Source organism: Panthera uncia, chromosome B4 (genome assembly GCF_023721935.1).
Source record: "Panthera uncia isolate 11264 chromosome B4, Puncia_PCG_1.0, whole genome shotgun sequence".
Taxonomy (NCBI): domain Eukaryota; kingdom Metazoa; phylum Chordata; class Mammalia; order Carnivora; family Felidae; genus Panthera; species Panthera uncia.
This window is the reverse complement of record NC_064809.1, coordinates 42,189,080-42,213,240: the sequence shown is the minus strand read 5'-3', so window position 1 is coordinate 42,213,240 and position 24,161 is coordinate 42,189,080. Positions and strand designations below refer to the sequence as shown.

General features: G+C 39.7%; 1 protein-coding gene across 2 annotated transcripts in view; it reads left to right on the top strand.

Moving 5' to 3' along the window:
* Nucleotides 1-24,161, top strand: part of LOC125920071 (pregnancy zone protein-like) — a 125,666-nt gene that overhangs the window by 17,064 nt on the left and 84,441 nt on the right. The window contains exons 9-28 of one of the 2 annotated variants that reach the window (XM_049627044.1): nucleotides 121-235; nucleotides 386-495; nucleotides 1,358-1,519; nucleotides 3,160-3,387; nucleotides 3,636-3,699; nucleotides 6,874-7,016; nucleotides 7,593-7,742; nucleotides 11,653-11,817; nucleotides 12,304-12,406; nucleotides 16,084-16,219; nucleotides 16,865-17,093; nucleotides 17,982-18,108; nucleotides 18,530-18,651; nucleotides 19,333-19,384; nucleotides 20,347-20,430; nucleotides 20,712-20,888; nucleotides 21,166-21,253; nucleotides 22,360-22,516; nucleotides 22,848-22,922; nucleotides 23,331-23,511. In XM_049627044.1, coding sequence (XP_049483001.1) covers nucleotides 121-235; nucleotides 386-495; nucleotides 1,358-1,519; nucleotides 3,160-3,387; nucleotides 3,636-3,699; nucleotides 6,874-7,016; nucleotides 7,593-7,742; nucleotides 11,653-11,817; nucleotides 12,304-12,406; nucleotides 16,084-16,219; nucleotides 16,865-17,093; nucleotides 17,982-18,108; nucleotides 18,530-18,651; nucleotides 19,333-19,384; nucleotides 20,347-20,430; nucleotides 20,712-20,888; nucleotides 21,166-21,253; nucleotides 22,360-22,516; nucleotides 22,848-22,922; nucleotides 23,331-23,511 — 2,668 coding nt within the window. The remainder of the gene's footprint in view (nucleotides 1-120; nucleotides 236-385; nucleotides 496-1,357; nucleotides 1,520-3,159; nucleotides 3,388-3,635; nucleotides 3,700-6,873; nucleotides 7,017-7,592; nucleotides 7,743-11,652; nucleotides 11,818-12,303; nucleotides 12,407-16,083; nucleotides 16,220-16,864; nucleotides 17,094-17,981; nucleotides 18,109-18,529; nucleotides 18,652-19,332; nucleotides 19,385-20,346; nucleotides 20,431-20,711; nucleotides 20,889-21,165; nucleotides 21,254-22,359; nucleotides 22,517-22,847; nucleotides 22,923-23,330; nucleotides 23,512-24,161) is intronic. The other variant, XM_049627046.1, reaches the window with a different exon arrangement.

Below are 24,161 nucleotides of genomic sequence, written 5' to 3'. Positions count from 1 at the left end.
GCCTGACGCGGGGCTCGAACTCACGGACCGCGAGATCGTGACCTGGCTGAAGTCGGACGCTTAACCGACTGCACCACCCAGGCGCCCCGGGACTGATCAATTTTTTTTTTCCTCTCTCAGCTCGACAGCAACGGCTGCATCACCCAACAAGTAAACACAAATGTACTCCAGATTAAAAATATGGGTTTTGAAATGAAACTTAAAGTGGAAGCCAAGATCAGAGAAGAGGGAACAGGTGTGAACTCCAAATTAATGTGGGGAGTGAAACCATAAGCATTGGTTTGTTTTCCATAACAAAACAAGGGTCATAAAGAAGGTGGAAGGACATGAATTTTAGGACTAAAGTAACTTCCAAGAGTACTTACTCTTCTCTACATATTTTTAGACATAGTACTTACTGGAAACGGGACCAGTGAAATCACAAATACTGTAACCAGAGTCAGGTTCGTGAAAGTGGATTCACACTTTAGACGAGGAATCCCCTTCTTTGGACAGGTAGAGTATATTGCAATTCACAAATAATGAAGTATCTAGTTGTACCTACCGTCAGGGCATGATGATGTAGCCTACATCTAGTTAGCGATATCAATTAGACCCAAAACATGAAACCAAGAAAAAGGACCTTCCTTTGTAAGTATCACCAATAAAATGTACAAACACATACGACAGTATTTTGAGAATCGGAGGTATTATTTCTTTTTAGAACATGTAGCTAATGAAGATTCTTAATGTGATATGAAGTAGTGATTATGTCAAACCTTCTCTACCAACCATCTTACAATAAATATATTTCTGCCATTATCCAGCCAGCTTCAGAATTTTAAGAGAATTTCTCACAAATCATTCTCAATTATGGCTGCGAGTGTCCTCCTTTATATCCATCGTTCTATTTAGAAGCAAGTGCATAAGTGGTTTTATTTTTAGGCATAGGACCTATAAGAGCATATATTTCATGGCCATTATTATTAAATTATTCTCATGCCTAAGGTATACATGTTCATTTTCAGTAATAATTTTACCCTTTTTATAGTCATTTATAATTATTCACCCATTTTATAATAACGTATTTAAAATAACTTATAATTCTTCTCAAAAAGAAACACTTTTTGGGGGGCTGCTTATGGGGTTTGTCTGCAGAGACGAAAAGGACATGAGGATCCAAAAACAGAGTAAAAAGGTGAAAGAAATGAGGATACAGTGGAAAAAAATTTGATTTTGTAGTAAATATGGAAGGGTTGTTTTAGAGGTTGGCTTTTGCTTTTTTCATTCAGTTATGGCAGCAAAGGAATTTGTTCCCATAAGTTCTGTCTTCTCTGAGTATTATCCATATAACTTATCAAGTACTTTTCTTCTCTAGGTGCTTCTGGTGGATGGGAAAGGTGTACCCATCCCCAATAAACTTATCTTTATCTCTGCAAGTGAAGCCAATTATCTTTACAATGCAACTACCAATGAACAGGGTCTTGTACAGTTTTCCATCAATACCACTAACGTCTTGGCCAACAAAATTTCTGTTGTGGTAAGTATGAAAGAAAAAAAAAAAAAACCAGAGGACAAAGAGACAGCTCGGTGACCATTATTTATTCAAACACGAGGAAGCATACATTGTATTTAAGAGATAGAAATGAGAAGCTGTCCAACTTAGGGATAAACTTGGGAATTAAAATTTTCATTTAAAATAACAAAGACAGGGGCGCCTGGGTGGCTCAGTCGGTTAAACGTCCGACTTCAGCTCAGGTCACGATCTCACGGTCCGTGAGTTCGAGCCCAGCATCGGGCTCTGGGCTGATGGCTCAGAGCCTGGAGCCTGCTTCCGATTCTGTGTCTCCCTCTCTCTCTGCCCCTCCCCCGTTCATGCTCTGTCTCTCTCTGTCTCAAAAATAAATAAACGTTAAAAAAAATTTTTTTTAAATAAAATAACAAAGACATTAGAAGAGATACTATAGAAGTGTCTGATCATTTCATTCACATTATCTTTAAAATTTTATGTATCATAAAAAAAAAATTAAAATAAAAATAAAAATTTTATGTATCATGCAAAAAAAAAAATGCATATAGGATTTGGTCCTGAACAATATCAGTTCCTCAATAGGTGAGTAATTCATGTAATTTGTTTTCTGTTGTTTTTCTCTACGTCTACTCAAATAACTTTAAAAGTGATTGGAACTCCCACACATTCTTCATATATATTGCCGAATGATGAGGATCAAAAGATTTCTGTAACTAAAAAGACTTTGCTCTTGTAAGCTCAAGCAAAGAAGTGGTAAAAAGATAATGATTTATTGATTCCAGGTTAGATAAATAGCATTTAAATTATTTCCATTTCCCAATGTTGACATGTTAATTCAATTTAAAATATGGAATGATGCTTAATGTTTTCTATGTGACAGATACCTGCTCTTCCTTAGGATTGAAAGGATGAATAGAGTGTCCCTATATTTGAAACTCTACAATCATAGTTACAATTATTAGTATGATATATTTCAGGGCAATCATAAAAAAAATAGGAACTTTATTATGATAGCAAATACAAAGGTCCACAAAATACACCTAGTAAATTCAGAAAAAGAAAGGATGTGTACTCATAAAATAGCTAAGGAGCAACCACTGCGGGGGCGATAAATAGAATTATCTCCTAGACAACATTTTCAAGGTTTAAAGGTCCCAAAACTACAAGGGCTTAAAAATCCAAAGTCATAGTAATGATAAGAAGCATAGATGATAATTGGCTGGGATTATTTACAAACAACTTTGAAGCCCTTACAGTTATAAAATATTACATTAATACATACAACATAATTTCAATTAAACCAATTTACAAGGCACTTCTCTTATCTAAAGATTTCCTTTTATGCTTGTTAAGACTACTTGCCATTCTCACTGGGACGCCATTGTTCCTCCGGCCTTGCGCTACAGAAGAGAAGATAAATCAATGACGATTTGGCAAATTCAGGGCAAAGGAGATTAATTTCTAAATATTTCCTGTTAATCGCTGCAATTTGAGAGGCTGATAATTTGTTTATTCGGTGGTGAACAGGGATGAGGATGATGCACAGTATATGTTAGAAGGGAAGACACAAAATTTTAACTGTTCGTTTTGGTGGGAAGCTAAAGTGAAGAACTATCGAAACAATAATCTTTGTTTTTCTGTTTTATCAGGCCTTCCACGAGCAAACTAGCTTTTGTTTTAACTTTGTATGGTTAAGAGAAGAACACCAGGGTGCTCAGCACCTTGCGAGGCATGCTTTCTCCTTCAGCGGGAATTATGTTCACCTGGAGCCTGTGGCCGGTACCCTGCCCTGTGGCCAAACTCAGATTATCAAGGCATACTATACACTCAATGGGCAGGCCCTTGGGGAACCAAAAGAGCTCATTTTCTATTACCTGGTAAGGATAAGGCTACAAAATATATTTGGAGTTCATCGGTAGACGAAAGTGGTTAAAAAGCCAGGAATGTAAGAATTGCCTGTGCACCGCCATCTTGCTTTCTTACCCATGTTCCCCTTGATTCTTTGATTTTCAGGCAGTTGATTCTAGCAGAGACTCAAGGACAGAAAGCAGGTCTTGTGGGGAGTACGATGTTGAGAAGTGTGTTAGGCTCAAAAGGTTGTTTTTGTGTTGGTTTTTCATTTCAGTTCATGGCTAAGGGAAACATCATCAGATCAGGAACGCATGCTGTGCCTGTAGAGCCAGGAGACAGTGAGTATCTTCAAATCCATTCCCCGCCCCCCCATCTCCTTCCCAACACATCCAGCTTTACACTTCAGTGACAGTTCACAAATGGGGAAATTATTTTCATTATCCCTTGTAACAAGGACACCAAAGAAAATACAGATTCTCCTTATGACTCTAGCATTTTTTTACTCAACACAGTCAACGGATAAATGTGATTGCCTACTATGTGTCAGGCATTCTGCTTGAGTCACACTTTTTTTCTCCCAGTCTGTCTCTTCCAGCTGACACTTAAATTCCAAAATTCAGAAAATCCAAGCTTCCTTCGATTTTTTAACCCTAACAATAAACGTGTATTGGCCATCTTTAACCTTAGTATTGCAGAGGAGAGAGTTAAGTATCATGGAGAATGAGGAGGAAATGGTGATAGATTTTTTTTTTTTCCCCTGCTGTGCCAGACTCTGGGCTAGGCTCTCTTGTCTCTGGGAAGGCTCACTCCCTTCAGCACTTAATGAGAATGCATACAGTGCCGCCAGCATGAACTTGGGAACCTCACACGTGAATCTGAGTGCACTTCATTAATAAGTCGTGGGAAAGGAAACCAGGATTATTTTCCATTCTAATTAAATCATGTCAAGATTTAAATCACCGAGAAAAGAGTCCATGAGCATGCTCATAATTAACTAGAATTAAGGCAAATATTTCACCAAACTCCACTGCACCCCAGAGCTAAATGTAACGATGCTTGAAATTATGATTTTCTTAATAGTTTCCTCCCCTATCACGCTGGAAAAATAAGACATCAATTATATTTTTATTTTTCCATATTGAAACAATATTGGAGAAGGTTTAATTTAAATGAAGTTACTAATTAGCACTCTCACTAATTAAAAATTATTTAGGGGGCACCTGGGTGGCTCAGTCAGTTAAACGAGGGACTCGTGACTTCAGCTCAGGTAGCGATCTCACGGTTTGTGAGATCAAGCCCCTCCCCCCCCCATCGGGTTCTGAGCTAACAGGCTACTTGGGGTTCTCTCTCTCTCCCTCTCTGCCCCTCCTTTGGTCACACTCTTTCTCTCAAAATAAATAAACATTTTTTAAAAAATTGAATTAAACATTAAAGAGTGCTGCCAGCTTTGAATATCATTTATCCCAATATTTATATAGGGATACTTTGATGTACAGAATGGACCCCACGGTGTGCATTATTTGCCTTCCATGCATCTTGTTGCCTGCTTTTCTATTTTTTATTTTCTAAGACTGCAGTGTGTAACCATTTATAGAAATAGATGACTGCCTGAAAACATTATGTGCTGATCTGATTTTTTTCCTTTCTTGACATTTTAATTCGTGCATCATTCAGAAAAGGAAGACTCTCTACGTAGTAGTATAAGGAAGAGTTTAATTATTTACTCCATGAAGGTATCACAAAAATGTAATGAAATTAATTCTGCCAATAATTGAAAGGAATTTCTTTATATAACCAAGTGAATTCGCAAGTATTTATAATAACACTATTTTAACCACACATTGTTATGTTATTAATTATCAATTTGTTCTTCATAAAGACATACTGCAAATCCTTGACTCTAGTAGATAAAAGAACCAACTTTGTTCAGAGTTTGTCTAAATTCAACCTTTTTCATTGCTTACATTTAACTTACTCATATCATTCTTTTCTTATACTATTCTGCAGTTTTGATATCAAGGTGCAAATTACTAATTTCAGAACAATGTCTGAGTCTCTTTTAAGTGCAGAATTCAGATGTTCAGTGACCAAGCCTTTACAAAATTCATTACTTAAAGGTTACTTTCTTTCCAGTATTCCCTGGGGGAAAAAAAATCTGCCATAATTTTTTTTTCTGTTTTTGTGATACTTCAACCTACTCTTACCTACCATGGTTCACTCCAGACACAGCAATACAAGGGTTGAAATCACCCTCTTTTCACAGCAAAACTTTCCTTTTTAGGGATCTAAGTTAAAACTTGATCCCTCCCATGAGACAATAATACGAATTCCATGGCACTGCCTTGGCCATTCCAAAGGACTGAGGGAGGGGGGAAGTGAGTGGTTAAATGGACATTGCATTTCAGATTTCCAACATGAGAAAGTTCTGGAGATTTGTTTCACAACAAAGTGAATATCCTTAATACGACTGAACTGTACACTTTAAAATGGTTTAACATGGCTGGGGAGCCTGGGTGGCTCAGTCTGTTGAGCGTCTGACTTCTGCTCAGCTCATGATCTCGCAGTTCATGAGTTTGAGCCCTGTGTTGGGCTCTGTGCTGACAGCACAGAGCCTGGAGCCTGCCTCAGATTCTGTGTCTCCCTCTCTCTCTCTCTGCCCCTCCCCCGCTCACACTCTGTCTCTCTCTCAAAAATAAACATTAAAAAAAAATTTTTTTAAGAAAATAAAATGGTTAACATGGTGAATTTTATGTTATGTGTGTTTTTTACCACAATAAAGAAAACATGTATTTGGAAAAAAAGTAAGCCCTCTGATTATATCTTACAAATTATAACTCTGAGAATCACCTCTGGCCTGAAATGGTTTCTAAAAGGAATGGTTTCCATTCATCATGTAAATATATGATATAGATACTCATATATAACATATATAATAAATTGCTTATTGTAAAGTTTTTAAAAATTTTTTGAATGTTTATTTACTTATTTAGGGAGAGAGAGAGAGAAAGAGAGAGTGCAAGCAGGGGAGGGGCAGAGAGAGAGGGAGACAGAATCCCAAACAATCTCCATGCTGTCGGCACAGGGTGACGTGGGGCCCAATCTCTCCAACTGTGAGATCGTGACGTGAGCTGAAATCAAGAGTCAGACACTTAACCCACGGAGCCACCCTGGCATCTCCCTTATTCTATCATTTTTGATTGAGCCCAGCAGCCTTTATGAAATATTCTTTGTACACGTAATATATGTAGAAAAACGTAGAGCTACTCTAACTTAAGTTGCTTCCAGCCCTAGTTAAGTGGAAAATCAGACACAGACATGAGTGTAAGGGACTTTCACTTATTCCACAGTTGACATTGCAAAGGGGAAAAATAGCCTGTTAATTTCACCAGATAATTAGAATGGCGTTAAAGAGACTACGCCATTGAAGGAGTAGGCACAGGTCTAAACTGGGTAAGATCTAACACTAGTGCTCTGACCCATGACCGTCTTGTCTCATTCTCTCCACGTCCCAGGGACAGGCAGCTTTTCCTTATCCTTCCCTGTGGAGTCGGACGTTGCTCCCATCGTCCGATTGTTCATCTTTACTATTTTACCGGACGGAGAAGCTATTGGAGATTCCGAGAGTTTTGAGATCGAAAACTGTCTAGCCAACAAGGTGAGTGTCTTCAGCATGAAGTGACAACACCAAGAAATGGAACTATAGGCACCCTCCGTTTGCCTCAGAGAGAACTGAGCCCAGAAAATGAAATTAGTTGCACACAGGATGCCAGCCAGTTAACGGCAGAGCAAAACCTCCAGGCACCTAGTACAATAATTTGTCAATTATGCCAAAATGCTACCAAATTTGCTACTGAATTGCTACCACATAGCTAAAACATAGTCCAACCCTGTGTCCGTGGCGCCCTGTCCACTAATTCAATTGCATGAGGTATGTAACATGCTAAGATTCCAACATTCCAAAGACCTTAAGGACAAATACCTAGAACCGCCTTACAATGGGTCAGAGGTAAAGACGGGCCTCTAAATATCAAACAAGCTACGTATCCCTTATGAGCTACCAGTTGTCCCTTTAGGAAAAGACTGAGTCATTGAAGGAACCTTTTCAACAGCAAAGGGAACTTGGGAAAATAGGTTCCTGACTTTAATGTAAAGATGACTCGGGAAATGTGGGTGACGGCAGGGTCCCAAAGGTCGAGGAAGCGCTGACTGACTTTTCCCTCTGCTCTCACAGGTGGACTTGAGCTTCCGTCCAGCACAGAGTCTCCCGGCCTCACCTGTGCACCTGCGAGTCTCAGCTTCTCCTCAGTCCCTCTGCGCCCTCCGTGCCGTGGACCAAAGTGTGCCGCTGGCGAGGCCCGAGGCTGAGCTGTCCCCGGCCTCGGTGAGTTCCCAGCAGCCTCGTGGGTCAGGAAGGGCCGCGTAAGGGACCACAGGAAGGTTGGGGAGGGGAGGGCGGGGGAGGAGAAGCCCCTCTTAAGAGTAAACTATGATGGGGTGCCCGGGTGGCTCAGTCGTTTAAGCGTCCGACTTCAGCTCAGGTCAGGTTTACGGGTTCGAGCCCCTCGTCGGGCTCCGTGCTGACGGCTCAGAGCCTGGAGCCAACTTCGGATTCTGTGTCTCCCTCTCTCTCTCTCTGCCCCTCCCCTGCTCGTGCTCTGTCTCTCTCTGTCTTTCAAAAATCAATAAAAACATTTAAAAAAAATAAAAATAAATAAATAAACCATTTTTGATCAATGCAGTAAGCTTTTTAGACAAAATTGATATTTGCAAGCCTAAGCCATGTACCTCCCAGCAGATCTATTTATCTCTCTAGAGTGCTTCCGATCTGTGAAAATGGTAATAAGTGATTCGCAAGTTATTTTCAATTCAGAAAAAAAGTGACCTACTCCAGCTTTGTCAGCAAGGATGAGCCCCAGACTAACTAAAATTTTAAGTCCCTTCCTTCTTTTTTTTCCCTAGAAGTGTATTAATTAATAGTGGTGATATTGGGGGTATCACATTGGTTTTGATTGCTAACATTGTCGTCATCATCATTATCACCAGCTTGCAGGCCTACTATGTGCTAGGTCTGTCTTAGGAGCTGGGGAAATCACAGTAAACAATCACAGTCTTTGTCCCTTACAGAGGTGTTGTTTTAGAGGGACGATAATAAGAAATTGCATGTGACTCCAAAAAATAAAAAGGGAAAATATGGTCAGTAATTAGCATCAGGTGAAAATACTTTCAAACATGCGGTTTTTGAAAACTATCAGAAGTAGAGGAAAATTCAGAAACCGCTTTTCTAACCTATTTAAAACTAGATTACTGGGGGCACCTGGGTGGCTCAGGCAGTTGAGCATCCAACTTTGGCTCAGGTCATGATCTCTTGGTTCCTGAGTTCAAGCCCCACATTGGGCTCCGTGCTCACAGCTCAGAGCCTGGAGCCTGCTTCGGATTCTGTGTCCCCCCTCTCTCTCTGCCCTTCCCTTACTTGCAATCTGTCTCTCTCTCTCAAAATAAATTAACATTAAAAAAATAAAAAAATAAAAACACTAGATTACTCATCTTTCGAAAATGCTCAGCATGATGCAAGAAAAATGACATGTTACTGGAATTTGATCGTTGTCAAAAAGTTATCAGTGGTGAATTTTATAACCTTAATTGCCTTATGCATGAATGTTTAAATAGATTAACTCCTTAACTTGCCTACCTGGGACTTATTATTATTTGGCAATACTGGAGGATAAATCAGTAATATTGAAGTTTCTTTTGGTTTTCTTCTGGTTTCTACTTCTCAAAATTCATTTGTAGGTATTAAATTTTAAAACTGTGGGATAACTATATCAAGAATCACTGTCTTGTTTCTAATCATCAAAATTAACATTCTTCGGAAAAAAGGGTATGATAAAAAATTTTTTCAACCTTAGCCTTGTATTAACAGGTCAAAATATCTCCTCATAGCATCATAATTATTAGAGAAAAAGACAGATTTCTCTTACTACAGTTTTCTATTTGAATTAGAAGATGGCATGATGAAGTTAACCTGAAAAAAAGGGACTTATTCTCTCTAGGTGCTTTCTTTGGAGAAATGCCTTTTTTTTTTCTTTTTTACACTCTGTATTTGTGTAGTCTATTCTGAGCTATTTTTCAGCTCAACTTGTATTGAACAAGTTTAGTCTACTTTTCAATATTTTTGTGTTTATCCTATTTTGTTTAGTTCTATAAATTTAACAGTCGATTCAATTGCATAACACAGCTTTCAACATTATAGAGATAAAAAAAGGAGTGTGAACATAATTGGAGACTTGGGCTCTTACAGTTGTCTTTACGTCACTTGCTTTGACAATAACCTGGAAAATATTCGTTCATCCAAAACAGATGGAGCATGCTCACTTATGCGACCATTTGGTTCTCCTACTCAAGAACAAAGTAAATAGGTAAAGAAATTTAGAGAGTGTTTGTTGTTAGTTATCAAGTGCTTCATAATGATGCTCCCCAAATGTGTTGGTGTTAAACAATAAACATGTATTGTCATTCGCACTTTCTGTGGATTAGGAATCCAGAAGAGACTTATCTGGGCTAAGTGACTGGCTTGTGATCGCACCTGTTCGTCAACATGGCAACATGTTACTAGGGTTTGGCTGAGGTTGGAAGTCTACTTCCAAGATGTGTTGCTCATACAGTTGTTCCTCACTACACTGACTGAGTGTCCTTGGGGTTACCTGAGTGTCCTCAGCACATGGCAGGTGATTTCCTCTAAAGCAAGTGATCCAAGAGAGAGCAGCTAAGGCTGCAATATATTTTATAACATGGCCTTGGCATTTACACACTATCGCTTCCACAAAATGTTATTAGTTATAAGGACCCCTGGGTGGCTCAGCCACTTAAGCCTCCGACTTTGGCTCAGGTCATGATCTCGTGGTTTACGGGTTCAAGCCCCGCGTCAGGCTCTGTGCTGACAGCTCGGAGCCCAGAGCCTGATTCGGATTCTGTGTCTCCCTCTCTCCCTGCCTCTCCCCCTTCACGCTCTGTCACTCTCTCTCCTTCAAAAATAAATAACATCAAAAAAAATTTTTTAAATGTTATTAGTTATAGATGTCAGCCCTATTCATTATGGGAGGAACTACACAAGAACACAAATACCAGGAGGTAGAGATTACTGGGGGCAATTTTGGAGGCTGTGTTCACAGTTTGCCCTCTGACTCCCAGTGACCTATTACCTTCCCACATGTAAAATACACTCACTTTCCTCCTATGACCCTAGAAGTCTCATTCCCAAATTAGGCCCAGGTTGATGTTCCTTGGGCGTTGTTCCTCAAGTACAATTCCTCTAGCTATGAAGACCTTGACCTAGCGTGTACTTAAGGTGTTTACCTCCACACATTCAGCATACAATGGTGGAACTGACATACTGATACTTCTGTTCAAAAGGGGAAACAAAGGCACATAGGAGGTATTGGTCCGTGGCAGTTCTGAGATCCACCCAAAGGCTGAAAGCCCTTTGATTAGGACTCACTCTTACTCCAGCCTAGGAAATAAATATCCAAGCCCCTTGGCTCCACCCTACGGATTCGTGGTTCTTTCATTTAAGTCATCCTTCTTCAAAAAAAAAAAAAAAGGTGGCCTGAGCTTGCAATTGTGTAGACATTGTTCTGTTGAATATCAGTGATATTCACCTATGTACCTATGTGGTTTTTCTATCCAAGAACAAAGCTATATAGAAATAGAAGCTTAACAGATTGCAGTAATTCCTACCTAAATTAGCGTATTTTTTTCTTTTCTTTTTTTACAGCTCATTTATTTATTTTTGAGAGGGAGAGAGAATCCCAAGCAGGCTCCATGGTGTCAGCACAGAGCCCCACACAGGGTTCAAACTCATGAACCATGAGACCATGATCTGAGCTGAAATTAAGAGGCACTTAACTGAGCCACTCAGGTGCCCCTAAATTTGTCAGGTGATTAACTATTCATCAAACACAGAGACAGTTCAGATCTTTCTTTATTTGGTCTAGTTTTACCTCTAAACACTAGAATGAATTTTTCAGTAATCCTTGGTAATTTAAGTTGTATAATCCTTGGAAACATTTTCCCAGGTAGGTTTTATGTCAATAGAACCACAAAAATAATTAAATTACAAACATAAAACACTGATAAAAATAAACAAAAATTTTAACTTCTCTCTAAGGGACTGACTACTTGAAGGTACTCAAGAAAGGACTGATGGTGATTCTTATCACATTTCTCTCAGTTCAATGGCTATTTCAAAAGAAAAACAGGTAAGAGCTCTGTCTTTGATCGCCCCTCTGTTCCAGGTATATAATCTGCTAACGATGAAGGATCTTACTGGTTTCCCTGACAAACTGGACCAGCAGGAAGAAGAACATGCAAGTTGTAGCGATCCTTATATCATTGTTAAAGGAGCCATCTACATTCCCCTAGCAAGTTATGATGAAGAAGATATGTATGACTTCCTAAAGGTAAAATCCTTATTACCTGTTAATGTACCGGCTTATGAACATTTTTATGTTAGTAAAACTATATATATATAGTTATATATATAGTTTTATATATATTTACATACACATTTATATATTTTTATATATTTATTTATAAATATAAATATATAAATATACATATATATATATATATATATAATTTAGAAATATATAGTTTTAGAAAATGTTTAGCCTAACAGTTGATAACTCAGAGACAGGGCTGGATCCAACCTCTGCCATTTCATTGAAATATTTTAGTTATATTTAATTTGCAAAAGGCCATAAATTATAAAATCTTGATAAGCCATAAAGTATTATAATTTTACCACTCTTTTATTGAGTCTGTGTATCCCTAGGGAATTAATCTAACATTAAGGCTATCGGGGTTACATAGGGAAATTTCTAAGGAAAATATATTTCATGGATTCTAATCAAGTTTACAAACCTATTGAGTCACCATTTTTACAGGGTATGGGATTAAAGGTGTTCACCAACTCTAAAATCCGAAAACCACGGTCGTGTTCAGTGATCCAACCACCTGCAGGAGCAGAAAGGCAAGCAATGTATGGAGGTAAATAGCAAGTTGCTTTCAATTTTGTATAGCATCCAATGATATTACTTTGCCAAAAAAAAAAAAAATGTAAAACGAGATAGATAATGTGGCCTTATCTCCATTTGATACATAGAGAAACTAAGATTCAGATGTTTCTTGCTGAGATCATTTAGCTGGTAAATGGCATAGACAGAACTGACCAGTTTGTTAAAGATCAGCCCAATATTTTATTTTATTTTATTTTATTTTATTTTATTTATCTTATTTATTTTGAGAGAGAGAGAGAGCACAAGCAGGGGAGGGGCAGAGGGAGAAAGAGAGAGAGAGAGAGAGAGAGAGAGAGAGAGAGAATCTTAAGCAGGCTCCACTCTCATCATGGAGCCCGATGCAGGGGTCGATCTCTTGACCATGAGATCATGATCTGAGCTGAAATCAAGAGTCAGCCACTTAACCGACTGAACCACCCTGGAGCCCCTACGTGAATCAGATATTTCAGGGCACAAAATCAGATGAAACACAAGATTCTACTATACTATAAGAAAGGAAAATGTTTACCATGTAAGGAGAGAATAATTCTAACTACGGAATCAGGAGATATTTTTAGAGATGCTATATCTTAAAGAATAGAAAGGAAGAGAACAGGCCTTGCTGGTGAAAAGAAATAATGTGAAGATGGCAGAAATATCTCCTAATCCAAAGCCAAAAGAAAACGAAATAAAACATCAAAGGAAGCAGCCTCTTTCTACACCCTTCACTTTCCCATTAAAATACATGTTTTAATCCCCAGATCTATTTATACTTACAGCCCATTAACCAAACCTTTTTCCTCTCTCTCTCTCCCATGATTCTGTCTTTTCTTCCAAAATATTCTTGATGTATATTGTTAATGAAGATGAACATCTTCTGAGTTTTGTATTTACAAATCAGAGGTTTTATGTGTCCAGTGAACATGACAGATGGCTTTATTGAGATATAACTGATATAGAACATTAAATAATTTTAAGGAATACAATGTGTTTATCTGATGCACTTATATATTACAAAATGATTATCACTATAGCATTAATTAAAATTTCTGTCACCTCATAATTTCCATTTCTTCTTTTATTTCTTTTAAATTTTTATTTTCATTCCACTTAGCTAACATACATTGTTATACTAGTTTCAGGTGTAGAATTTAGTGATTCAACACTTCCGTACATCACCCTGTGCTCATCATAACAAGTGCACCCGTCAGTCCCCAACACCTATTTAACCCATTGCTTTTCCTCCCTCTTCCCTGGTGACCATCAGTTTGTTCTCTATAATTAAGAGTCTGTTTCTTGGTTTCTCTCTCTCTCCCTTATTTTTTTCCCCTTTGCTTGCTTGTTTTCTTAAGTTCCACACATGAGAGAAATCGTATGATATTTATCTGTTTCTGGCTGCCTTAGGAGTACTACTCATCCATTAAAAAAAAAAAAATGAAATCTTGCCATTTGCAACAACATGGATGGAGCCAGAGAATATAATGCTAAGTGAAATAAGTCAATCCATTTCTTTTTTATGGTTCTCAGCACTTTTCAAATGGAAAAACTGAACCCAGAAAGGTTAAGTAACTGAAGCCGTTAGGATGCCACAACCAGTAAGAGATGAGATGGAGATTCAGATCTGGCTATTTGACTCCAGATCCATGTTTTTTAACCTCTACACTATTCTGTCTCTCAAAGGCTTTAAGGTGAGAGCTTGCCTGGAATGTTCTAAGGGTAAGGAAACCAGCATGGTTGGAACAGAGTGAATAAAGTGCAGTTGGAAAGAGAATAATTTGTGGAATAATTGAGGCCAAATGGTATAGGGCTTTGTAGATCATTGTAAGAATTTGACTTTTTACTCTGCATGAGATGGAAAGATTTTCAGAAGTGGAGAGTGACGTGATCTAATATGTTTCTTATAAGGATCACACTAGATACTGAATTTAGAAGAAAATTAAGTTTTCAGTTTTTATGCTTTTTTTGTTTGAAAGTAGCAAAGGTCAAAATGAATACAAGAATTACAAAGCTAAGTTGAGTGGCCCTTTCACAACCATGAACAGAATATCCAGTTGAAAGTATTTTGTGATCAGCAGTGAAATAGAACGTAAGTGAACGTGTCCAGGGATCAACACGTTTCGATGAAGTCAGATGGGAAAAAGAAGCAGAATAATAATAATAACGACCACAATAACATTTCGTCTTGGGAAATGAATCTAAAGGCATTTAACGTAGAGTGTATGAGTTGTGACAGAGGAAGAATAGAATTTTAACATACACACTGTGAAAGGATCAGTAGAGAGTTGAAGTTGACCTTGAGAATGAGACAATAAGGAAGGTACAGTCATCATCCAATACATGGAGTTAAAATAACACATTAAGCCACTGTTTGTTGACTGGAATAGCTGGAGAAGTTGAAGGGTCTTTGACATCTGTAGCAGAAACGAGAAAATAGCTTCTTTAGATGCATCATCCATTTAGATAAATTTAAGTACCAATAACAGATTTACATATTCAACGTAAGAGTAAAAACAGAGACAATAGAGCAACATCAGGGAGAAATCAAAGTCAGAGACAGAGATGGCTACCACGTGGAAGGACTTATAGGAAAGAAGTTGTAGGATATTAATTAAAGAAATTACTGTGGATGCTTTTTTACAGTTGAGAGAGATATCAAAGGAAAATACCTGGAAATGTTTTTTTTTAATTTATTTTTTTAATTTTTTTAAAGCCTTTTTTTAATTTTTTGTAATCTTTATTTTTGAGAGAGAGACAGAGTACAAAGGGGGAAGGAACAGAGAGAAAGGGAGACACAGAATCTGAAGCAGGCTCCAGGCTCTGAGCTGTCAGCACAGAGCCCGACGTGGGGCTCAGACTCACAAACGGTGAGATCATGACCTGAGCCGAAGTCGGACGCTCAACTGACAGAGCCACCCAGGTGCCCCATGTTTTGTTTTGTTTTTTAATAAATATTATTTCACAAGGCAATTCTGAAATATCACCTGGGGTGCTTGGATGGAGAACCTAAGCCAAACTCAATTTATAAGCATGACCTCAGGCACAACAAGGATCAGAAAGCTTTCATGTTTAGTTCTCTATCCCCTCACTTTTGTAAATAATTTCTCTGTCTCTGTCGTAGCAAATGGAACCATCTTTCTATGGCATCTTGAATTTTTCATTTCTCCTTCCCAAGACATAAAGAGAAGAAAATCTAATGCTCTAGCCTTCTTATCAAGAGAACAATGAGTTTACAAGCTTCATTATAGTGCAAAGAATGATGTTATTAAATTCTATTCACCCATTGGTAACTCAAACAATTGAACACATGTTGCCCGAAGAGAGTTTTGCATTTTCTGCTCAGTCCTTCTTATGGAGGAAACAATACTCTGTGACCTTGAAAACCCACTATATCTCTCACAAACTATAAACGCATGTCCAAGTTCTCTTGCTCTACGAGCCTCCACTCATACAAAATTATGCTATCTCTAGGGTACAGGGAATTTCTACCTTTAACAGAGACTCCTGTCTGCTCAAAGAATGAGGGCTCAACAAGTTATTTCCAAAGTTCTACAACCCTTAGGAGACCATCTGAGCAGGAAAAGTGAAAACTTGGTCTTCTAACTCTCATGTATGCACCATGAATGGATGCTTTTTCTTTAACTAGATTGTAATTTTCCTTTATTTTATCAGTGGGAATGGCAGCGAGTCCATACAGTCCTCAATTTGACGCATATAATATAATGCCCATAAATAATCCAGAGCCAGTCTCTGAAACGGTACGGACTTATTTCCCTGAGACCTGGATCTGGGAGTTGGTGGCCGTGGAGTAAGTAATTTCACTCTCCTCCATTTGCTGTGGGTGAGCCAGTGAGAATCCTCCAGCATTTTCAACTCTAAGATAACCTTTCTGAGAAATTCTAAATAATCATCTTAACCTCTCATCCTTTCGGGATAGGTCTAAGAAAATGCCTTTATTATAGAGGTTTCAAATATAATATAAAAATATATTTTACTTTATAGGTAAAATTTTCTCAGAGATGAGCAATTCTGAAATAACTGTTCCTGAGACTGCCAGAAAAGAGACATGGGTGCTAAAAATATCCAAATGCTAGACTGCCTAATGCTATGGGGGGAGCCTTCCGTAAACAAGACTGGAACGGGCGCATAAACAAATCAGGCTACGTAAATGTAATGGTCTGTTTGTTAGATCGTGATTCTTAAATATGCTTGTTTATGGGATTGTACAACAGTGAGGGACATCTATGGACCAAACTGAATCACATGCAAGTATTTTTCTTTTAAGGTACAGACATGTTGATAAGGGAAAGAGGCACCGTTGAGTACCTTCTATTTTCCCAACTCAGTTTCCCGATACATAATCTGGTGTACTCGTGTGGACATATTGATTCTCGCTTGAGAAAAGATGTTTCACCTGCTTACTTTCTGTTCTTCACATTTCTATCTTCCCCAGCGCATCAGGTGTGGCTGAAGTGGGAGTAACAGTCCCTGACACCATCACGGAATGGAAGGCAGGGGCCCTCTGTCTGTCCAATGACACAGGGCTTGGTCTCTCTCTTCCCGCCTCCCTCCGCGCCTTCCAGCCCTTCTTTGTGGAGCTCACAATGCCCTACTCTGTGATCCGCGGAGAGACCTTCACGCTCAAGGCCACTGTCCTAAACTACCTTCCCAAATGCATCCGGGTAAGGAAAATGAGGGTGAATTGAAACGGGGGATAGAATCAAAGACTTCTTCAGTCGGTCAGCTCCCGATTCCGTTCCCAAGACTGTGGATAACACTGGGAATTCTGCCCTAGAACTGCAAATAAATAGTGCTAAGCAGGGCAGAACCTGATCAGGAAGATAATACAATGACCTTTGGGCTACAGGTACAGGATCTCCAAACCACATACTTTTAAAAAGAAAATTGCCTGAATCTGGCCGAATCCTTTAACACAGGATAGGCTTTTTGCCAGGAAAATTCTTGATGCTGACAGAAAAAAAGTCAGTTTTCTTAATTCCATGAGTGTCATCTTTCAAGTTCTTATCTCTAAACTCCCACAATATGCTTGTAACTTCTACAGCATGTATTTCTTTGTAAATTTCGTCACGGTTTTGTATATAGATTATCCCCTTTGTAACACAATATCCTCAAGGTCCGGAAGCTCTTAATTTGCTCTGTCTTGTATATAGTAGACAGGTGATATTTGTTGAGGGAAGTGGGAAGAAGGGAAGAAAGAAGTCAGGAAGAAAATCTACACGGGAGGTAGGAACCAACGGGTAGAACCAGTAGGTAATGCTCCCATGGGCAATCTTCCATTGCGGTTTTCCCCTCCCCTCCACTATTGCTATACCTGCAAATTTCTCCAATCTACCCTAATGCAAAGGCCAGATCCTCCTAGTAAGGAATCATTCTTGCTTTGTATCACTGCCATTCTTAAACTCCTCAAAGCATGCGTGGACTTACGTGACATAATTTTTTTCTCCAAGTCCCAGTCTAGTGCAGCATCTCATATGTGGTCCCAGTTCTGTGCATTCATTGTCTCTCCATATTCTGACCATTTGTTTCTATGCCTCGCTTGCAAATGATAGGTCAGTGTGCAACTGGAAGCTTCCCCAGCCTTCCTACAATCCCAGAATGAAAAGGGAGAGGAATCTCATTGCATCTGTGCAAATGAGAGGCAAACCCTGTCTTGGACGATAACTGCCAAAACACTGGGTGAGTGACGTTCCCCCAAAACGTTCTCCGATCAACAAGCGTGGCAGGTATCCTACGTACATCACGTTCTCCTTTCTGCTTTCCGCAAATATAATTCCGTAAGGTTAGTTTGTCACTTCTTTTGATTTCTACCCCCAGCGGCCTCCCAGTACTCCCACTGCACCTGGGTCCCATGATCATTGTGGCTTGGGCACAGTGGACATTAGCCTTGGGGTCTTTTTCAGCTTTATTTCCCACTTCCGGCCAACAGTAAGGTTAAAGGGCAGCCCTTCAAGATGATGACAGAGCACAGAGTCATTTTCCGGGGATAATAATAGCTCAGTGGTAGACCATTTGACAAGCACACATTCTCAGCTATTAGGGATGGCGTGGACTGCTCTCAAGGTGAACGTGCATGTTTTTCTACGTTTTTCTGTTCCAGGGAGTGTGAACTTCTCGGTGAGTGCAGAGGCAGTGCCGTCCCTTGAACTGTGTGGAAATGAGATTGCTGAGGTCCCTGAGATGGGGAGAAAAGACACGGTCATCAAAACCCTGTTGGTGGAGGTAGGTCGGTCCGGACCACTTTGACATATTTTTCTGAGACCCTAACAATAACAACAATGAAAAAATATGGCCATATTCTTGAGATAATAAAGGGCAATTATACCATACTCACACAATGCCCCTGGGAAGACTAACGGAATTTCCTGTCCTAAAAGTTTATGGGAGTCGGTTAGGCACCCGACTCCTGATTTTCGTTCACGTCGTGATCTCACGGCCATGAGATCGAGCCCCGTGTCAGGCTCCACAATGTGGAGCCCGCTTAAGACTCTCCTCTCTCTCTTCCTCTGCCCCTCGCCCCTGCTCACTCTCTAAAATAAAATAGAATATGAAAAAAAAGTGTTATAGTAAACTTTGCTAACTAACCTTGTTAGCTTATTGTAAATACTTTTTTCATAGATTAATTTAGAACTATTCTCTTTTCTTGATCTCTACCTCTCTTCTAAGATTCACTTATTTCTCACCCCTTGTACCTTTGATTCTCTTTCCTTATTATCCCTCCTTTCCTCCTCTGCAGATCTCCCTGGTTTTTCGAATTGTATGGATTTATAGTAATTTGATAATAAGTGGGATGTGAAGATTGTTTAGTGTAAATTCCAGCCTTCAATGCAATGAATCTACGGTTGTCCCTCAAAAACCTGGATATTTATCCATTTTCTCCTTTTTTTTTTTTTTTCACTCCAGCCTGAAGGTATTGAGCAAGAAAAGACTTTCAACTTTATGATCTGTGCTTCAGGTAACAGTCAATCTTCATAATCATAGTGAGAATAACGCCTCACAGGGATATGTATGTCAAGTTACAGTGCAAACTCAGTTCACATTTAGCCTTTACCTCCGTAGCCCAGGGACTGATCGTGAACCAGTCAAGACATAGTAGCTTAGAGTGTCATAGTTTAGGTAGAAGGAGAGCAAAGTCATGATAAGTTTGAATGACAATAATATTCCCTAAAATAGTTGATGATGAAATATGTGGCACTTTGTACTCATCTTACTAAAAAAAATGTTTTTCATGGCAAAAAGAAAACCCGTTTACATCAGGAATTTGTCATATCACTAAGAAACACCTGTACCTTGCAAATTACATTACCACATTCGTATTAGCGCTACGTCATAGTGTGTATGACGCTTTTCTTGGCACTTGAGAAGGACCATTTTAAAATATAAACTCAGAGAACAATAAAAGCAGAGAATTGTACCATTAAATCAAAGAACTGTACACCCTCACCAGTTCCCAGGCTCCTTTGAGAGAGCCACTATGCACGGCAACACAAAACATAGCAAAGTGAGAGGGGAAAGGACTCTGGTAGTCATACAGCACCAAGAAGAGCTGGACTATTAAAGGTGATCTCACCATAAGCCACAGTCCTTATCCCTTGGACCCCGAGTCCCTGAAGGAGACATAATTACACTACTGCTGAATATAATAATAACAACCATAATAACTGCTCACGTGTATTGAGATACGACATGTTGCAGAGGCTGTTCTAACGCACACGTGTTTCGCATGCATTCTTCCTTGAATCATCATACGAGCAAGTTGGACGATGAAGAGGTTAAGGAATTTGTCCAAGGTTTGTAGCTAGTAAGTGGCAGGACTGGTACCATATCCAAGCAGGGTGGCTCTGACCCCCTCCTAACCACTACATCATATTGCGGTAAGAGATGCCGTCTTTTGATATGGGTTGTCTGTTTCCAAAGGCACTGAAATATCTGAGCAGTTATCTCTGAAGCTCCCACCTAACGTGGTCAAAGAATCGGCCAGAGCCTCCTTTTCAGTTTTGGGTGAGTCAACTTGCACCCAGAAAACTTGAGACAAAAGATCAGCCATAATACATTTTTTTCCATCTATCTATCTATCTATCTATCTATGTTTGTGCTTGAAATCTCAACTTATTGATAGTATCTATTTCTATTGGGATTCTGGAAGCCTCACTCTCTAAATAGAACTTTTCCCTTGCCTAAATGATAGTATCTATACTAAATAGGAAAATCACTTGTCTTTAATAGTGTGAGCTACTTACGAGCTGAAATTACTCTGACACCTAATCTTTCACATCCCCCAGGTGACATATTAGGTTCTGCTATGCAAAATATACAGAATCTCCTCCAGATGCCTTATGGCTGTGGAGAACAAAACATGGCCCTATTTGCTCCGAACATCTATGTTTTGAACTATCTGAATGAAACCCAACAGTTGACCGCAGAGATCAAGTCCAAGGCCCTTGGCTATCTTACCAGTGGTGAGACAAAGACGAGTTTACTTTGTTACTCTAATGAGATTTTTCCCGATTAAACTTGAATCATATTACCAGATATTAAGCTAATGATGGTGATTTTGGGCGAAATGACAACTTTCCCAACATTTGATAGGATGTTGTGTTGTGACATATCCATATCACCATGACAGATCCTATGCACAAGAGACCGTACAATGTCTGGGGCTTCTGACCAACCTGCACGTATGGGTGGCTTGCCTTTCTGTAATATTTCTTGAACTAATTGAACCTTTCATTCCAGGTTACCAGAGACAGCTGAACTACAAACACCAGGATGGTTCCTACAGCCCCTTTGGACAGCAATATGGCAGGAGCCAGGGCAACACTTGGTAAGAGAAGAAAATCTGAGTCTCAACAATGAGCTCACAGCATGTACATATGTTAGCCTATTTAATTCTTACAACTACCCTGTGAAGTGAGAGCCGCTTCATTTTACAGAGGAGGAAATGCTATACAACATGGATAAATAAATGTCTCTGGTATAAACGGCTAATAGGTGGCAGAAATGAGAACACTTGGAACTTGATTCTTTTTTATATCTAATATGCCAAGCGTCTTTTCTTTCTCGTGTTGCTAAGAGACCATTGTAAGTTTGTGGTTTTTCCCTCTTAAGTTGTTGCTTAGCACTGAGAGACACTAGAGACAGGCAAGAAAAACCGTAGCCATTCCTCACTGAGTGTCCTTTACTAACTTCTACTAAATGATTCTCTCTGTCTGTCTGTCTGTCTCTCTGTTTATCCATCCATCGTGGTCAGTCCATCCATCTATCTTCCATCTGTCCCTCCATCTATCTACCTGTCTGTCCATCCACTCATCTATTTATTTTTCTATTCATCCATCTTGAAGAAGTCGGACCACAAAAGAAAACGAGAGGAAATCAATGACCCAGAAAGTGGTGGAGAAGCTGGGCAAGGTGAAATATTTACTGAGGCAGGACATTAAAAGCAGTTCATTAGACTACTAGCTGCATAAGAGGAGGTAAGAAATCTGTGAAAAGAGCCTGGGTAGCTCAGTCAGTTAAGCATCCGACTCTGGATTTCGGCTCAGGTCAAGATCTCATGGTTTGTGAGTTCAAGCCCCGCATCAGCACAGAACTGTCAGCACCAAGCCCGCTTAGAATTCTCTCTCTCCCTCTCTCTCTGCCCCTCCCCTGCTCAAGCACTCTCTCTCTCTCTGTCTCTCAAAATAAATAAATAACTTTAAAAATGGAAATCTGTGAGAAGAAATAAATACAGAAAGTCCAGAATGTGAGAGCAAATATCTCAACTGCCCAAGAACACTAGGAGACACCTGAATCTCTGAAGTGACACAGAAATGCTTTAGGAAGTCAGGACCAATTGGTAATGCATTCGACAACAGGTTGCGACGAAACAAAAAGAGTATCGTTAACAGACAAAGTCTCCAGACTCTCAGTAATAGCTCATTGACTCCTCAGGCTCACAGCCTTTGTACTGAAGACTTTTTCCCAGGCTCGAACCTACATCTTTATCGATGAAGCACACATCACCCAAGCCTTCAGCTGGCTCTCCCAAAGGCAGAAGGAAGACGGCTGTTTCAGGAGCTCTGGGTCTCTGCTCAACAATGCCATTAAGGTGAAGTGTTCTGAGTACTTATCCTGAACCTCACGATGATACACACATGCTAACATTCCTCCAAAGGTGATGGGAGGAAAAAAGGCACAGAGGGGTTGCAAAGATGAAGTCCAGTATTTTGTGAGAGGGCATCAGGGAAGGAATGTTAAACCTGAAGATGTGAAACCTGAGAAGAAAGAAATGGTACTTTGCATGAGGCTGTTAATTTGCTTGATAGAGACAGATACTGAGGAGAGTCTCCATGAAACAGCAGAAAAGAATATACTAACATCTTAAAGTAGGATTAATAAAAATTCTCTCTCTCTCTCTCTCTCTCTTCCTCTTTACACAGGGAGGAGTAGAAGATGAAGTGACCCTCTCTGCCTATGTCACTATTGCTCTTCTGGAAATTCCTCTCCCTGCCACTGTAAGATTCACCTCAATTCCACTTCCTACCATGAAAACTACAACCCTGATGTCTGAACACGCCCTACAAAAAGCCAAGTCTCAAAGTTCCCTTCGCTCAATGCGGAGGCATTTCTCAGCTCGCAGAGCTCTGTGGTTAATCCAGCAAAGGGAACTTATACTTGCCTAGCAACGCCCTCAGTACAAAACTCATCCTAAACACTCAGGTTCTGTAGACTTACCCTTTTAAGACTTAAGTATAAAGCTAAGAGATTTAAAACACTTTTTCAACTTCAAAATCGTGGATATCCGGCTGTCTACCTGGCTGGCTAACAGCCGTGAATGACATCTGTCACGCGATGTCCAACCCAGGGCCCGCTCCATCCGCGACTTGCCCTAGCTTGACATCATTACCTCCTGGTCTTTGCAGCACCCGGTTATTCGCAATGCCCTCTTCTGCCTGGAGTCTGCCTGGAACACAGCAAAGGAGGGGACCCATGGGAGCCATAGCTACACCAAGGCGTTGTTGGCCTATGCTTTTGCCCTAGTGGGAAACCAAGACAAGAAGAGAGAAATACTGGACTCTCTTAGGGAGGAAGCTGTGAAAGAAGGTGAGAGCGAATGGTCAACAAATGTCCCCCTCCTCTTCCCCTGACACTGCAAAAAGAGAATTGTGTTCCTGCTGAAAGTAACAAGTCTCCTTATCCAACTCAGGTGTTATGAAATCAGAGCACCTCTCATAAAAATGTCGTCTCTGCAATGTCATACGTTATACAGTGTGTCACGTAGTAGACAGTGCTGCAGGTAAATTGTGGAAGTTTATTCCTCACTGCGACATATATATATTTTTTAAATTTATATATATTTCCCATGGTATCTGCCTGCTTGAATGAAATTATACTCGAATGAAAAGAGGCACAACAAAAAAGCCATACTCAGGGAAGTGCAATAACATTTTCACAGTGTTTTTATCTCTATTTGCAAAAGAGATGATCACAAAAAGTCCTCTGGGATCAATGCGTAGGTTTTATATTCCAATTTATCCTCCAGTTTCCACGAAATATCTCAAGCAATAAGGGAACTCTTTTGGGTGCCTGGGTGGCTCAGTCGGTTCAGCGTCTGACTTCAGCTCAGGACATGATCTCACAGTTTGTGAGTTCAAGCCCCACGTCGGGCTCTGTGCTGACAGCTCAGAGCCTGGAGCCTGCTTTGGGTTCGGTGTCTCCATCGTTCTCTGCCTCTCTCTCTCTCTGTCTCAAAA